General features: G+C 36.6%; 1 protein-coding gene across 11 annotated transcripts in view; it reads left to right on the plus strand.

Moving 5' to 3' along the window:
* WARS2 (tryptophanyl tRNA synthetase 2, mitochondrial) overlaps positions 1-17712 on the plus strand; it is a 113480-nt gene that overhangs the window by 34976 nt on the left and 60792 nt on the right. For 2 of the 11 annotated variants that reach the window (XM_045364677.2, XM_045364685.2), the window contains exons 2-3: positions 9119-9171; positions 11999-12056. The exons of 7 other annotated variants lie outside the window; for them this stretch is intronic. In XM_045364677.2, the coding sequence (XP_045220612.1) occupies positions 9119-9171; positions 11999-12056 (111 nt within the window). The remainder of the gene's footprint in view (positions 1-9118; positions 9172-11998; positions 12057-17712) is intronic. 2 more of the 11 variants (XM_045364691.2, XM_073998013.1) reach the window with 1 other exon arrangement.

Consider the following 17712-nt stretch of genomic DNA (forward strand, 5'->3'; position numbering starts at 1 on the left):
AAATCCACTTTAAATATAAAGACACATACAGATTTAAAGTAAAAAGATGGAGATATACCGTAATAAAACTAAATGAAAGAAACTAGCTAAAGGGGGATCAACTGTGTTAATTTCAGACAGAACAGACTGAAGGTCAAGGAAAGTTATCAAGGATAAAGAGAAACATTACATAATGATAAATAGGTCAGTTCTCTAAAAATACATGGTAATCCTTAATGTGTATGTATGTGCCTAACAACAAAGTGTAAAAATGCATGAGCAAAAACTGATAGAACTCCAAAGAGAAATAGATGATGCACTCTTACAGTTGGAGAAATGGACAGATCTAGCAGGCAGAAAATTAGTAAGGCCATAGTAGAACTCAACACTCCATAAATCAACGGAATACAATTGACATATATAGATGATTTGTATCTAACAATAGTAGATTGCACATCTTCTTAAGCTTACATGGAATATTCACCAAGATAGACCACATTCTGAACCGTAAAACAGATCTTAACAAGTGTCAGCGAATAGAAATCTTACAGTGTCTGACCTTAGACCATATGGAATTAAACTAGTAGTCAGTAACAGAAAGATAGCTGGAAAATCCTCAAATACTTGACGATTAAACAACAAACATATAATAACACGGTGGTCAAATATAAAATTTCAAGAGAAATTCTAAAATATTTTGAATTCCATGAAATTGAAGGTACAACTTATTGAAATTTGTGGGATGCAGTGAAATCAGTGCTTAGAGGGAAAATTAGAGCATTAAATGAATATATTTGAAAAGAAAAAGATCTAAAATCAGTTATTAAAACTTTCACTAGCAAAATAAAAGCACATTAAGTTGAAAATAAGCAAATGAAAATGAAAAATAAATTGGAGCAGAAATCAATGAAATTGAAAATGGGAAATCAATAGGAAAAACCTACAAAACCAAAAACTAGTTCTTTGGAAAGTTCAATAAAATCAATAACATGCCTCCCCCAAAAATAATAATAAAATCACCAACCCTTAGCCAGGCTAAGAAATAAAGAGAGATGACACAAATTACCTATATCATAAATGAAAGAAGGAATATTACTATGGATCCCACAGACATTAAAAGGATAATAAAGGGATGTTATGAACAACCCTATGCCCACAAATTTAATAACCTAAATAAAATGGGCCAATTCCTTGAAAAGCACAATTTGCTAAAACTCACAGAAGAAGAAATAGACAATCTGAATGGGTCTAAATCTGTTAAATCAATTGAATCAATAATTTAAAACCTTACAAAATGTAAAGTACCAGGCCCAGATGGGTTCACTGATGAAATCTAGTAGATGTTTTAAGAAGAAATTATACCAATTCTCTGTAATCCCTTTCAGAAGATAGAAGCAGAGGAATACTTCCAAACTCATTCTGTGAACCCAGGCATTACCCTATACCAACAAAAGACAAAATACAAAGACATTACAAGAAAAGAAAACTATAGATCAGTATGTCTTATGAATATGGATGCAAAAATCATCCACAAAATACTAGCAAAGTGAATCCAACAATGTATAAAAAGAATTATACACCATAATCAAGTGGAATTTATTTCAGGTATGTGAGGCTGGTTTAATATTTGAAAACCAATGAGTGCAATCCATCACATCAACAAGCTATAAAAGAAAAATCACAAGATCATACCAATAGATGAAAAAAAGCATTTAACAAAACACAACACTCATTCACGATAAAAACTCTCAGTAAACCAGTAATAGAAGGGAACTTCCTCAACTTGAATGCCTGCGAAAGACCTGCAACTAACATCATACTTAATGCAGAGAAACTTGAAGCTTTCTGCTAAGGTTAGAAACAAGACAAGGGTGTCACCACCCCTTTTCAACATTGTGTTGGAAATCCTAACTAATGTCTCTCTCTCGCTCTCTTTCTATTTCTCCAGCTATAAGAGTGCATTCATCTAGAGGGAGAGAGAGAGAGAGGCATTATGTAGGAAATAGAAGGAGACTGTATCAGTTGACTATATATGTATGTACAGTCAAAGCAAAGGCAATACAATGGAAGAAAGAGTCTTCATCAAATGATGCTGGAATGATTAGACATCTGCTTGAAAGACACGAATCTAGACATAGACGTTACACCCTTCGCTTAAATCAAAATGGATCCTAACACTAAATAGTAAAATGCAAAACTATAAACCATGTAGGAGACAGCATAGGATAAAGTTTACATGACTTTTGGTATAGCAGTGACATCCATAAATGAAATAATTGCTAAACTGCACTTCATTACAATTATAAACTTCTGCTCTGCAAAACACAATGTCAAGAAAATGAGAAGTCAAGCCACAGACTAGGAGAAAATATTTGCAAAAGACAAATCTGATAAAGGACTGTTACCCAAAAATATACAAAGAACTCTTAAAACTCAATAATGAGAAAATGAACAACCCAATCAAAAAACGGTCAAAAGACCTGAACAGACACTTCAACAAAGATATACAGATGACAAGTAAGTGTATCAAAAGATGTTCAACATCACTTATCATTAGGGAATTGCAAATCAAAACAACAATGAGATACGACTGCACACCTAATAGGATGGCCAAAATTCAAAGCACTAATGCTACCAAATGCCGGCAAGAATGTGAAGTGGCAAGAACTCTCATTCATTGATGGTGGGAATGCAAAATAGTACAGACACTTTGGAAGACAGTCTAGCAGTTTCTTACAAAACTAAATATACTCTTACCATGCAGTCTGGCACTCATGCTCCTTGGTATTCACCCAAATCAATTGAAAACTATGTTCCAAAAACCCTGGATGTGGATATTTGTGGCAGCTTTATTTATCATTGCTAAAAGTTGGAAGTATCCAAGCTGTCCTTTAGTAGGTGAATGGATAAATAAACTGTGGTACATCCAGACAATGGAACACTCTTCAGCACTTAAGAGAAATGAACTCTCAAGCTATGAAAAGATATGGAGGAAATTTAAATGCATATTACTAAATAAAAGAAGCCAATCAGAAAACGCTACATATTTTATGATTTCAACTATGTGACACTCTAGAAAAGGCAAAACTATGGGGACAGTAAAAAGCCTAGTGGTTACCCAGGCTTTGGGAAAGGGAGAGATGAATAGCCACAGCACACAGGATTCTTAGGGCAGTGAAACTCTCCTACACGATACTGTAATGGGGGATACATGTTATTATACATTTGTCCAAATCCATAGAATATACAACTCCAAAGGGAAAACCCTAGTGTAAACTATGGAGTTTGGGTGATTATGATGTGTCAGTGTAGGTTCATTGTTAACAAATGTTCCACTGTAGTGTAGGATGCCAATAGTGGGGAAGGTGATATATATGCGGGGACAGAGGATATATGGGAACTCTATTTTCTGCTCAATTTCGCCATAAACCTAAAACGTCTCTAAAAAATAAATTTATTAATTAAAAAAAACTGTTAATACTTTCTCTACTTCTGACCTTCTAAAACAGCCTATTCCAAGTTGGTTTTTATTCCATTCTCTTCCTTCTACCTGTTTCTTACCTATCTTTCTTATTAAAATCTTTAGTAACGTTCACATTGCCAAATCCAGTGGTCAATATTTAGTACTTATATTCTTTGATCATTCATTAGCATTTGACACAGTTGACTCCACCCTCCCTCCTATTACACTTTTTTTTGTTTGTTTGTTTTTGAGATGGAGTCCCGCTTTGTTGCCCAGACTGGAGTATAGTGGCTCTATCTCAGCTCACTGCAACCTCCACCTCCCAGGTTCAAGCGATTCTCTGCCTCAGCCTCCTGAGTAGCTGGGATTACAAGCGTGCACTACCACACCGGCTAATTTTTGTATTTTTAGTAGAGACAGGGTTTTGCCATGTTGGCCAGGCTGGTCTCGAACTCCTGGCCTCAAGTGATCCGCTCACCTTGGCCTCCCAAAGTGCTGGGATTACAGGTGTGAGCCAATCGCGCCCAGCCTAATGTGCTTTTTTAATGTCTTGGTTTCCAGGACACCACATGCTCCTATTTTACTCCTACCTCCCTGGCTGTACTTTTTTTGTTTTGTTTTGTTTTTCCCCCAGCATGGCACTAATCATATTCTGTACTCATCATTGTTATTTGCTTTCTTATTTTTCACATGTCTCTTTCTGGAATTTATGCTCCACAATACCAGGGCCACGTGTTAGATGCCAAACACATATTTGTTGAATGAATGACTCTCCCACTAATTTGGTGTTCTTGGGCAATTTGTTTAATTTCTTGAGACATCAGTTTTTTCATCAGAAATGTGTTGCTGTTTGCCTTTTGATTTTTAATATTCTTATGTTATATGATTCTCAAAAGGAAGAAAATGGAGGCAAGGAGACCAGTCAAAGGTTATTATAAGATTATAGGTATGAGGGGGAAAGGATCCTAATATTATGGGTATTAGATAGTTTAAAAAGAATTTGTTACATCTATATATATTGACCTGGAAGGATGTCTATGGTATATTGTAAGATGGAAATAAAAGCAGAGTAATATATGGAAATATGGAAATATATGGAAATATGGAAAGTGGAAATAAAGCCTGGCTCAGTGGCTCATGCCTGTAATCCCAGCCCTTGGGGTATATGAGGTGGGAGGATCACTTGAACTCAGGAGCTTGAGACCAACCTGAGCAATATAGTGAGATTCTAATTAAAAATAATACATTTTTTAATTAAAAGAAAATATTTTTTTCTTTTTAATTAAAATAAATATATATTTTTTCTTTTAATTAGAAAAGTAGAAATAAAGTGCAGAGTAATATATGATCCCAATTTTGTTTAAAAATGTGCCCTACATATGTAAATTGTTTCATATTTTTAAATAAAGGTGTAGATATATACACTTGAGTCTTAATGTTGATGGCTTTATTTAGGGGTAATATGAAGGAAGAACAAATTTTTTACCTTTTATTTTATATAGTTCAATATTATTTGAACTATATATACTATATAAACTACCAGAATTATTTGACAGTTTTTAAAAATCTAGTATGGTGAAGAGGAGTAAAAAGATGACATTATGGCCTGAAGTTTCAGTACGAAAAAGTTAAAGTACAAATTCTCCTTTAAACCACAGGATTCCTTTTCCAGAGTTTTTAAAGGAACTGTTGGGGCAGTGGCATATGATAATTAAAATAGTATATTATTAACTAATAGATATGGGCCTGATATTCCCATGTCTAGCTCTTATAAACTTGATTAGGCCCAAAGCTCTTGACCCAAACCCAAATGTTGGGATGTGAATTACCACCTATCTGAGGTAATGGGTACCAGAGACCAACCTGAGCCCCTGCATGCGGGAAGAACAAGTCAAGGGCGCCAGACCTGGCTCTACTGTAGGCTTATAGGGATAACAGAAAGGGCAAGACTCCTCTGGTGAAAAAGAAACAAACAACCACACACACACATACAAAGAAAAAAACCAGCCAACCAACAGACAAGCAAACAAACATGGACTAGTCATGGTCCTTGAAGCTGATCAATTCGATGAGCAATTCTTTGACACAAGTGTTAAACAAGATCAGATAAAGAAAGTAAGCTCTCTTGTTGTCTTTTCTGTGAATATTACCTGTCGTAGCAGAAAAAAAAGTAGAAAACTGCTGCTTTAGATCCCCATTTACTAAGTGAGAATAAAAAATGAGGAATCAACAAAGACAAAATTAGAGAAATCAGAGTGTAAAATACAAACAACACAGTGTAGCTTCATGAAAATGAGAGGGGAGTGTTTTGTAGATGATAATAAGCAGTGTCAGTTGATAGATTGAAAGAGATCATTGAAGAACAGCAAGACAAAAACAGCCTATTGAATTAAAGGATTAGGAATCATTTTTTTTAATTTTAGAAGAGCTTTAGTAATTCTGTGGGTAAGAAAGCAGATTTGTGGAGAGATTAAGGTAGAGGGTAGCTTATGGGGAGTTAAAGTGGTGGTGGCAGGTATGAAGTTCTTACAGGAGTATTTGGGAAGAGTAGGAAAGGGAGAAATGACCCAAGATGGAGGTAAACCTTTTTATATTTCCATAGAGTAGGAAAGACTTGAAGGATCTGATAAAGAGGTAAAGATTAAAGATGGAAAAAGCATAAAACCTGATAGAGAAATATTCTGAAGAACACAGAAAGCATAGAATTAGTAGCACTGTGGGAAAGGGTTAATCTTAGAGGGACCCCTTTCTGTGAAGTCAAGGAGAGGATGGTTATCTATGTGGAAATATTTGGAAGTACGAAGTAGAAAAGTTGGTACAATGTGCTGAATTCATTAAAGCAAGACCTGAGGTTACCTGTTAAATAGAGAGAAGCTCTTGGGAGCTTAAGCAGACTGGAGATTTAAAATTAGTTCTAAGTAAAATAGAACAATGAATTAGGTGTGCTTGGCATGATCATGACTGTACTATAGACTTCTCAAGGGATTTACTATTTCATGACTGTTGTGTTCCCACTCCTCAACACAGTGTTTGGTACATGGCTAGTGCTCAATAAATGTAAATGGCTGGATGAATGAATGAGGATTTGGTATTTTTATTTTAATTGAATCAAACTATTGCTCCCCCTCCCCAACCCCGGCCACTGCTTCCAACAAGGGCTTGAGTGAAGTTAAATGTAATCATTAAACTAAGTCCACAGTGGTCTAAAGTTTGTAAACAGGACTTGATACAATAGATGATATCTTTTTTATAAGCCCAAAATCGTGTGTGTTAGCTTTCTTAGGATAAAGGGTAGCAGTAATATTTTATTTTGGCAGTGCTAGATAAAAAGGGGGAGTTGTTAGATCTAGCACACATTGTTCTGCAGCTAGTAGCTCTGGAATATTTGTGGTTTCAGTGGCCCCTAAGGAGCCTGCTCTTTCCTGCTCTTGGGTCCTCATCAGAATATTCCAGTAAGTTTGAGATCATTCAGATCTCCCTATTTAAAACTGAAGAAATGACTAGCATGTTTGTTAGAGAGGCTTGGGAGCTTGTGTTCAGGAATCCTGTTAGAGGTCATAAGTGAACACCAAGATTGCAGATTTGAGCACGTATGGGTTTACTTCAGTAAAAGATTTTGATGAAAAAGAGGACAGGGACAGACACTGCTTGAAAACAGAAATAGGCTTATAGTCTTTTATTTTTCTGTGAGGATAAAGAGGAAAGTAATTATGAAATTTTATCATTTACTCATTTATTTAATAAGTATATATTAAGCACCTGTATTATGCAGAGAAAAATGTTAGTAAAATGTGATTTGTTAACTGGGAAACATTTTGAGTATCTTTCAAAAAAAGAATAGCATGACTCATATTATTTTTATTTTATTTTTATTTTTATTTGTACAAATTTATGGCATACATGTGAAGTTTTGTTACATGTATATAATATATAATGTGAAATTTTGTTACATGTATATAATATGTAGTGATCAAGTAAGGGTACTTAGGGTGTCCATCATCCAAGTACAATGCATTTTTGTTAACTATATTCACCCTACTCTGCTGCCAAACATTGAAAGTATTCCTTTTATCGAACTGTATGTTTGCACCCTTTAACCCACTTCTCTTCATCCTCCCTTCTCACCCACACTCATCCCTCCCAGTCTCTGTTATCTATCTTTCCACTCTCTGCTTCCATATGATCAAATATTTTAGCTCCTACATATGAGTAAGAAGATGAGATGTTTGTCTTTTGGTGACTGGCTTATTTCGCTTGCCCCAAACGTGGCTCACACCTATAGTCTCAGCACTTCAGAACGCCAAGATGGGAGGATCACTTGAGCCCAGGAGTTCGAGACCAACCTGGGCAACATGGTAAAATCCCATCTCTACAACAAATACAGAAATTAACCGGGTGTGGCTGTTCAGGAGGCTGAGGTGGGTGAATCACTTGAGCTTGGGAGGTCAAAGCTACATTAAGCCAAGATCAGGCCACTGCACTCCAGTCTGGGTGACAGTGAGACCCTGTCTCAAAACAAACAAAAACCCCCCAGTTCTATCCACATTGCTGTAAATGAAAGGGTTTTATTTTATTTTTTAATGTTTGTGTAGCATTCCATTGTATATATGTACACATTTTCTTTATCCATGAATCTGTTGATGAACACTTAGATTGATTCCATAGCTTTGCTATTGTGAATAGTGCTGCAATAAACATGCGAGTGCAGGTATCCCTTTGATATATTGATTTCTTTTTCTTTGGGTAGATATCCACTAGTGGGATTGCTGGATCAAATGCTAATTCTATTTTTAGTTTCTTAAGAAATCTCTGTACTGTTTTCCACAGCAGCTGTACTAGTTTCCATTCCTACCAGCAGTGTATAAGAATTCTCTTTTTTCCACATCCTCACCAACATCCATTATTTTCTACCTTTTCTGATTTGGGTAAGATGATATCTCATTGTGGTTTTAATTTGCATTTCTTTGATGATTAGTAATGTTGAAGATTTTTTGAAATACCTGTTTGCCATTTTCATGTCTTCTTTTGATGAATGTCTATTGATTTCCTTTCCCCACTTTTTAATGGGATTGCTTTTCGTTTGTTTGTTTTGCTGTTGAGCTGAGTTCTTTGTATATTCTGGGTATTAGTCCCCTGTCAGATTAATAGTTTGCAGCTATCTTCTCCCATTCAACAGGTGTCTATTCACTCTGTTGATTATTTCTTAAACCAAAATTAAGCTTTTAAGTTTAATTAGGTCCTATTTGTCTATTTTTGGGTTTGTTGCCTGTGCATTTGAGGACTTAGTCATAAATTCTTTGCCTAGACCAATGTCCAGGAGAGGTTTTCCTGGGTTTTATGCCAGTATTTTTATAGTTTCAGGTCTTTTGTTTAAGTTTTTAATCTATTTTGAGTTGATTTCTCTATATGGTAAGAGATAAGGGTTCAGTTTCATTCTTCAATATGTGGCTCTCCAATTTTCCCAGCATTATTTATTGAAGAGCATGTCCCTTCTCCAGTGTAAGTTCGTGCTTATTCCAAATTTATTTCCTAATGAAAGTTGAAATAATTCTGATACTAAACCACACATTTATCCTCTACTAACTAGATGACATTAGGAGTTTGCTGTTTCTTCCTTACTGCTTAAGACATTAGTAAGATCAAAGCGTTTTCCTCCATATTGCTTTTGGTTCTTAGGAATCTCTGCAGTGGAAGGAAACTGTGACCCCCTTGAACCAGAGCAGCAGCAGGTGAGCAGAAAAGGAACTCGATTTCAAAATATTTTGTTTTAAGATGTGTTTTGTTGTATTGAAGTCATCATACATCTGATACTGATTTTGAGATTCTTAATTCATTCTTTTTAAAGATTGAGATTAAAAAACCTAAACACATTTCCACTCAGTTTTCCCATAAATCCCATCCATTACCTCAATTCAAAACATCCTGATCCTGCAGTGTTGTGCTATGTTTCAGCCCTTGCTGAATTGGGAGTGCTCTTGGGTGTCTCGTGGGGTATGTGCAGTACTGTCTTCCAGAAAAGAGAAAATGACACTGTATTACAGGTTCAATGTATGCTCTAGCTAAGGGCAAAACTATTCAAAAGCCAAACTGAATTTATATTGAATTTCCCTATATACTTGTGAATGCCTCTTTCACAGAACATTATTAAAATAAATATCAGGGCTGGGCATGGTGGCTCACGCCTGTAATCCCAGCACTTTGGGAGGCTGAGGTGGGCAGATCACCTGAAGTCAGGACCTCAAGACCAGCGTGGTGGACATAGTGAAACCCCGTTTCTACTAAAAATACAGAAATTAGCCGGACATGGTGGCATGAGCCTCTAATCCCAACTACTCGGAAGGTTGAGGCAGGAGAATCACTTGAATCCACGAGGTGAAGGTTGCAGTGAGCTGAGATCACGCCATTGCACTCCACCCTGGGTGACAGAGCAAGACTCTGTCTTAAAAAATAATAATAAAGGCCAGGCATGGTGGCTCACGTCTGTAATCCCAGCACTTTCAAAGGCCAAGGCAGGTGCATCACCTGAGGTCAGGAGTTCGAGACCAGCCTGGCCAACATGGCGAAACCTTGTCTCTGCTAAAAATAACAAAAGTTAGCTGGGCGTGGTGGCAGGTGCCTGTAATGCTAGCAACTTGGGAGGCTGAGGCAGGAGAATCACTTGAACCCAAGGGGCGGAGGTTGCAGTGAGCTGAGATCATGCCATTGCACTCCAGCCTGGGCAACAAGAGCTAAACTCTGTCTCAAAAGAAAAATAATAAAATAAAATAAAATAAAATAAATATCAGGAAATTATCACATAACATCTACTCTGAACTTTAAAGTGAGATTGCTTGCACTTTAAGGAGAGTTGAGGAACTTTATAGTTTATGAGGTAGCTTTTAAGCACTTATTATTCTAAGAGTGTTTTATTAAATTAATTTTAATGTATTAGGCATTTTTTTGTTTTGTTTTGTTTTGTTTTGAGACAGTGTCTTACTCTGCTGCCCTGGTTGGAGTGCAGTGGCGTAATCTCAGCTCACTGCAACCTCCACCTCCTGGGTTCAAGCGATTCTTCTGCCTCAGCCTCCCGAGTAGCTTGGACTACAGGCACGTGCCACCATGTCTGGCTAATTTTTGTATTTTTAGTAGAGATAGGGTTTCACCATATTGGCCAGGCTGATCTCGAACTCCTGACCTCGTGATATGCCTGCCTCGGCCTCCCAAAGTGCTGGGATTACTGTTCTGATAGTTGTAGGTATTGTTACCTGAAGGATGGCCAGCATTTGGATAGGCAGTCTGGGAAGGGATAATTTGAAAATTTTCCCTACTCATTTTGGCAAATGGCCCGCCTCCATCTTCATCCATCGTGAGGACTCTGAGTGTCATGGGATTTAAGATGAGACTTCAGCTCCTGCATTTCATAAGCCTCATGTAGTATTCATTTCTACTTCATTCATATGCATATATTGAATCCCTGCCCTGTTGGTGTTAGGGATAACAGCATGGTTCTTTCCCTCGAGGATTTCACTGGCTGGTGAAGGTAGTGGGCATGTAGGAAAAGTGAGTTACAGTACAACTATGTGCTATAATAGAGGGAGGACAAAGCATTGTAGTTGCTTACAGGAGCAAGTGACTCATCTTGTCCTGGGGATTTGTAGAGTGCTCCACAAATGTGGTAACAGCTGCACCGGGTCTCAAAAGATATATTGAAATTTGTTAGGTCAAGAAAGGGATGCCAGGCAGAGAGAATTGCAAGTGCAAAGTCTTGGAAGTTAGCAAGAGTATGGAAGTAAAAGAAGTGTACAGTTCATGGAGTGGAATGGTAGAAGAAAAAGGCTGAAAAAGATAGACTTGATTCTTATTAACCCAGTAGTGCCGGTGGGGTGGGAGGTCAGCAAAAAAGTTAAAATTGTTAGAAATATGAGACAACTTGAAAAATACTTTGTTATATAAAACATTGGATCGGTAATTGGGCTCTTTTTTCTGCTACAGTATTTTTTAAAAATCACATATTTCTCATCAAGATAGAAAATAAAGAAAATCACTTCAGTATAACTCAACTGATGACATTTCAATAGCATTGTTCTTACCCAACTGGGGTTCCACCTGTCCACACAAAACAGCTCTGTTCCACTTGGTACATACATTTCTCACTGTCCTTTACTGTTTGATGGTCCAGACATGAGCATTTACAGTTACTTTCTCAGTAACTATAATTATTTGGTAGTAACAGCAAAACAAAAGTCTATGTTATTTTTCCCAAAAATGTCCAGGAGTTTACCAGTTGAGGTAAGCAATGGTATCACTTGTGGTACCAAGTATTTTATCATTAATAACTTTTCATGGTACAGTAATTTGTCATCTAAGTAGATGAAAAGTAATGCACTTTCAAGATACATTTTCAAACCACGTGTTTGAAATTGTCAAAAATAAGAGCACTATTTTATTTTTTAAATAGAAACATTGTAATTGTACATATTTATGGGGTGCAATTTAATATTTTAATACATATGTATATAGTATAAAGAGCTATATTCTCTTTATGCTAATTATTTTATCTGTTCAAATGTACTATAGAGAAGAATTATGTACAACATGTAAAAATTTCCAGTTGGGGAAGAAGTCTCAAAAACTCGTAAGTAAATTGCATTTAAAATTTTTACAGTTTGAGTGTGAGTGTTGATTTTATGGTGACTATTAAAAATTATAAGTTATTGACTTAAAGCCTATTTGCAAAAGTAGAATATACCCATATAAAGCTATAAAATATATAAAAATCAGAATTGAAAGTGTATTGTTTACTGCAAAAGGGACATGGTAAATATTTCGCTGGTGAATAAAGTAAACTTGTTCGAGTTGTTAGAAAAGCAAAATAAGGCCGGGTGCGGTGGCTCACGCCTGTAATCCCAGCACTTTGGGAGACTGAGCGGGGCGGATCATGAGGTCAGGAGATCCAGACCATCCTGGCTAACACGGTGAAACCCCGGCTCTACTAAAAATACAAAAATTTAGCCAGGCGTGGTGGCGGGCGCCTGTAGTCCCAGCTACTTGGAAGGCTGAGGCAGCAGAATGGCGTGCGCCCGGAGGCGGAGCTTGCAGTGAGCCGAGATTGCGCCACTGCACTCCAGCCTGGGCGACAGAGCGAGACTCCATCTAAAAAAAAAAAAAAAAGAAAATATAAAGAAGAACATTATTTTGACCTTTACATTTACAACGTGATTACTACAAGAATGCTCCTCTTCCAAATGAAATAATTTACATTAGAGAAACAAAACCATGGTGCTGCATTACTTTACAAGTGAAATAAATATTTCCTCAGTGTATTAAACAATACGTTATAAGCTAACTTAATAACAATTTTAAAATTGCCATCAATTTATGCAAGCAATCAGGAAACAAAAGGCTCTCTTAATTAAAGAAATGTCCTTGAATTTTATTAGGCACAATAAGACAACTGACTAGGAGTGTAGAGTTATTTTATAAACATATAGACACACAGACACACACAGAGCAAGTGCAAATTAGAACTGTGATGGTGCCACTAAACATGAGTGGAAGGTTCAATGTGATGGTAAAATTTTAGAGGAAGAACTAAGTACTCGATTGTGTCAAATTTTAAGGTTTACCAGTAAGTTTGAGAAACTTAAAACTCTTCAGTGTCCCCCAATACTGACACTTCCTTGATAACACCCTCTCTGCATTTCTATATAGATTGCCAGTTTCTTTAAAACTTGTATAAGAGGCTCAAAGATATGACATGCAGTAAGCTGTGTGGTATGTCAAAAATATATTGGACTACTGGCCGGGTGCAGTGACTTGCTGCTGTAATCCTAGCACTTTGGGAGGCTGAGGCGCATGGATCACAAGGTCAGGAGTTCAAGACCGGCCTGGCCAAGATGGTGAAACCCTGTCTCTACTAAAAATACAAAAATTAGCCGGGCGCGGTGGCAGGCGCCTGTAATCCCAGCTACTCGGGAGGCTGAAGCAGGAGAATCCCTTGAACCCGGGGGCGGCGGGGGGCGCCGGGGGCCGCCGGGGGATGCGGAGGTTGCATTGAGCCTAGATCGCCACTGCACTCCAGCCTGGGCGACAGAGTGAGACTCCGTCTCAAAAAAAAAAAAAAAAAAAAAAAAAGAAAAGAAAAGAAGGAAGTCTTTAGTTCACAGTGAAAGGAATGTTGACTTTGAAATTATGGATTTATATTAATGTCACTATAAACCAATGGGAATGGTAATATTTAAACAAACTTGCTAAATATTGAGAGACTAAACTACAAAGTTAATAAATTACATATAGCAGTGTAGCTTTTCGCTCTAGATGGTGTCTCACAATGGATTTCTGTTGCTTGACTATTTTCTTAGTGAATATTTAAACTAAGGTAGTGACTGAGATTTAGTGATCTGGCTAAGTATTTTGAAAGACATTTTGAATAATATAGTTTAGTGTTAACAGGGAATTAAATATGATTTTTTTTCTTACTCATTTCACCTTCCCTGTACTGTGTATTTGGAATTGATCATTTAAAAAACTCCAAAAGAAAATTAATATATATAGGACTATTTGTTCCCTAACCTTATAGACTGTCATTCAGAGCTTCCAGAGATTACTGAGATAATCTTTTAAACATAAAGAGGGATGGTGAATTAATGATTGGCTGATACTGGTTTGCAAATTTGAATTTTTCTTTCTTTTTTCCTCTGAGGTTATTTTATTACATACAAGAATTCTTTGTAAAGGATGAAATGGAGAGACGTAGGTCAGAGGATGCAAAGTAGTAGATATGTAGGATGAACAAGTCTAGAGATCTAAATACAACATGAGGACTATAGGTAATAAAATTGTACTGTATTTGGGATTGATACTAAATAAGAATTTAGCTGCTTTTGTCATAAAAACAAAAGAAATCGGTAACTATGTAAGATGATGGATATGTTAATTTACTATAGTAACCTTTTTGGTATCTGTATATATCCCATAATATCATGCTGTATATCTTAAATATACACAATAACATTTATTTTTTAGAAAAGAAGTTTTTATAAAGAACTTCAAAGAAAATTTAAAGGCATATTTAATTGTTTTTTTAAAGTAAAAGAAATAGTTTACTGCTTATTTAAAAAAAACAAAAAAACCCCACATATCTCAAAACTGTTTGGGCTGGGGTAATTATGCCAAAAAACAATCTCAAGATTTCAAAGGGAAAAAAAAAGTCCTTTTGGAGAGCAATAATCGATCATGGAAGTTGAAATAGCACATGCCATACTACTTCATCTGGAAAATGGTATACAATCTATATATATATATATATATTTTTTACCAAAGGATATAAGTATTTGCTAAGTTTAAATTTACATTTTTGTGAGCAATTACAGCATAATGAAAATTTCAGGAGCTACTGTTTAAATGAAAGAAATAAATGGAGCAAAGTCAACTATGTGCAGTAATTTTACGGAATCAATGCAAATGTGATCCTAGAACTTTGATCCCAGAACAAAGTAACAGCAAATTCATCTATAATTACAGCCCCTTAGTTGATGGCTGTTTGTTTATTTGACATGGTCTATGTAATAATGCTTCCTGCCTCCCAGCACCACTACCTACCTACAGTTGTAGTTGCGGTTGTGTCAGTCACCATAACAAACAGTGCAGAATACCTTTATTCTACTCTGCATTCCTGAGCTACTCTGCATTTCCCCAGGGCTTGCACAGTCTTGGAAGAGAAGGCCAGTGTCCTGGATGTGAATTTCTTACAGAAATAGTAACCAGATTACAGATCCTGAACAACTGACCTTACTTACCTTACCAGTTTAAGACATTAGTCAAGTGTGCTGTTAATAGTTTTCTAAGGCTGCCATAACAAAATACCACAAACTGGGTGGCCTGAAAGAACAGAAATGTATTCTTTCACAGTTCTGGAGGCTAGCAATCTGACACTGAGGTGTTGGCAGGGCATGCTTCTTAAGACTTGAAGGAAGAACCCTTCCTTGTCTCTTCCTAGCTGCTGGTGGCTCTTGGCAATCCTTGGGATTTTCTTGAATTGTAGCTGTATCACTCCAGTCTCTGCCTCCATTGTCACGTGGCCCTCTTCCCTCTATGTGTCTGTGTCTTCTCTTCTTTTAAAGACACTAGTCATTGAATTTAGAGCCCACTATAATCCAGTATGACCTCATCTTAACTGATTACATCTGCGAAGATCCTATTTCCAAATAAGGTTACATTCTGAAGTTCTAGGTGGACATGAATTTTGGAGGGACATAATCCAACCCACTACACCAAGCAATGGAAGTACAGTACATTTAATTTCCCCTAGAATAATGACATGTCATTTTGTTTACGTTTTAGGCTTTAATTTATAGATCCTGAAGATTACTCAGTGGTTTTTTGGTGAATATGATACTTAATCTAGTGTTAGGATAATCAATGAAAAATAGCATGTTATAAAATGTTAAATGTAAAACTTGAACCCTGAATTTCTCATAAGACTTCTCACTTGCTTAATTAATGTTGATTCATGGGGATAATTGCCCTGACTATGTCTCAGTAATCTACATGTATTTGAAGTCAGATTATGAAGGATTTTATACACTAAATTAAGGGTTTGGATTTGACTCTGTGAAAAAGGAAGAATCAGTGGAGATTCATTACTTTTAAATGATAGTTCAGGTAGTAGTATAGAATAAACTCTGAAAAAAGCTATTGAAACAGCACAGGTGAGATGATTGTGGTTTAGATTACATTGATGGAGATGGAGAAATGAAATTGTATTGAGAAATATTTCTGATGATTTAGTACTTGATTAGATGATGAAGATAGCTAATATTTATTAAGTATTTTCTATGTGCCAGGCACCAATCTAAATACTTTTTATGTATTTAATTCTTGCAATTCTCCTATAAATCAGTACTATTAAAATTTTTATTTCAGGTGATGAAACTGAGGCAAAAATACTTGCCAAAGATCACATAGCTATAATTGGAGGAGGCAGGATTTGAACCATCAGAATCTGGTAAGGGAAAGGAAGGAGTTGGAGATGAATCTTAAGGTTAGGAGATTAGGTAGATGGTTGTATCATTAGCCAGAATTGAGAATACAGTGCAGAATAGGGGAGAGTTGACCTGAAGGTCATGAGTCAGTAGATTTAGTCTGGGATGTAGTATTAAGTTTGAAGAGCTACTCATGAGAAGTAGGACAGGTGATAGTAAGTACTAAAAATAATATTTGATGTTAATTAATTTTTTAGATTAATTTCCTTAATAAAGATAACGTCATTTTAAATGTATACATTATGCAGCTATGGTAAAACGTGAAGAATTGGTGATGCTGTCTACTAGTCCTGAAAAGCAAGAGTGCTTTAACGGTGCAATTCCTTGTGATAACGCATTCTCATATCATCCCTACATTAAGTTAGGTAGGCAAATAACTATCTTACTTGGAACTTTGTGAATGTTTTGGTCAGTCAGAGAAAGTAGAGGAATTCCTAAGTTTGTACCCAGCCGGTCATTAGTGAATTTACTTCATTACAAATTCCCTTTACACTCTTACTCTTTGATTCACGCATCCCACCAAATATACCCCTGCATTGCTCTAACCACGGGGAATTCTAGTTCAAACTGGGCAGTTTATGGGAACTGCTTTTGTTGAAATGATTAAATAAAGAAATGCCTGTGAATTCTCCTTCCGAAGCACCGCCTGTTTTCTGTGTCATTTTGGTCTCATTAATCAGTGTTGCAGCCAGGCAGACACTGTGCTGTGTATTTTACTGTCCTCAGCACAGCGGCTTCTACGTCTCTGCTCCCAGGCCGACACATTGGGGAAAAAGAGAGAGGGAAACCATCAATCTTCCCAGTTGCACATGTCAGCAGTGATTCCTTCCCCCTTCCTGTTGGCTGTCTCTCTCACCACCTGTGTTTAGAATTAGCACTGAAGCTGCTGCCCAGATGAATGAGAACCACTGTCCTTGTCACCTGCCCTGGTACGGGCCACCACTTCTCAATGAAACAAGTATATCAAGCAGTCAGTTATCTTTAGCGTGAGCTGTGTAAGAGAATCACACACCCCTTAGAAGTTTATTATAACATAAAATTAAAATTTTAGGCCATACATTCTAGTGAATCAAAGGGACAAAAGCAAATAATTTCTTGAGTGCCTTGCTATCTTCACATAATCTCCCTCTGAAGTAAATATGGCTGAAATTGATCGACCTGGGTTCAAGTCGTGGCTCCACTATTTGCTAGCTATGGATGACTCCTTTAACCCTTCTGTGCCTCAGTTCCTTCATTCTTGTGAAACAA

Source organism: Macaca fascicularis, chromosome 1 (assembly GCF_037993035.2).
Source record: "Macaca fascicularis isolate 582-1 chromosome 1, T2T-MFA8v1.1".
Classification (NCBI taxonomy): domain Eukaryota; kingdom Metazoa; phylum Chordata; class Mammalia; order Primates; family Cercopithecidae; genus Macaca; species Macaca fascicularis.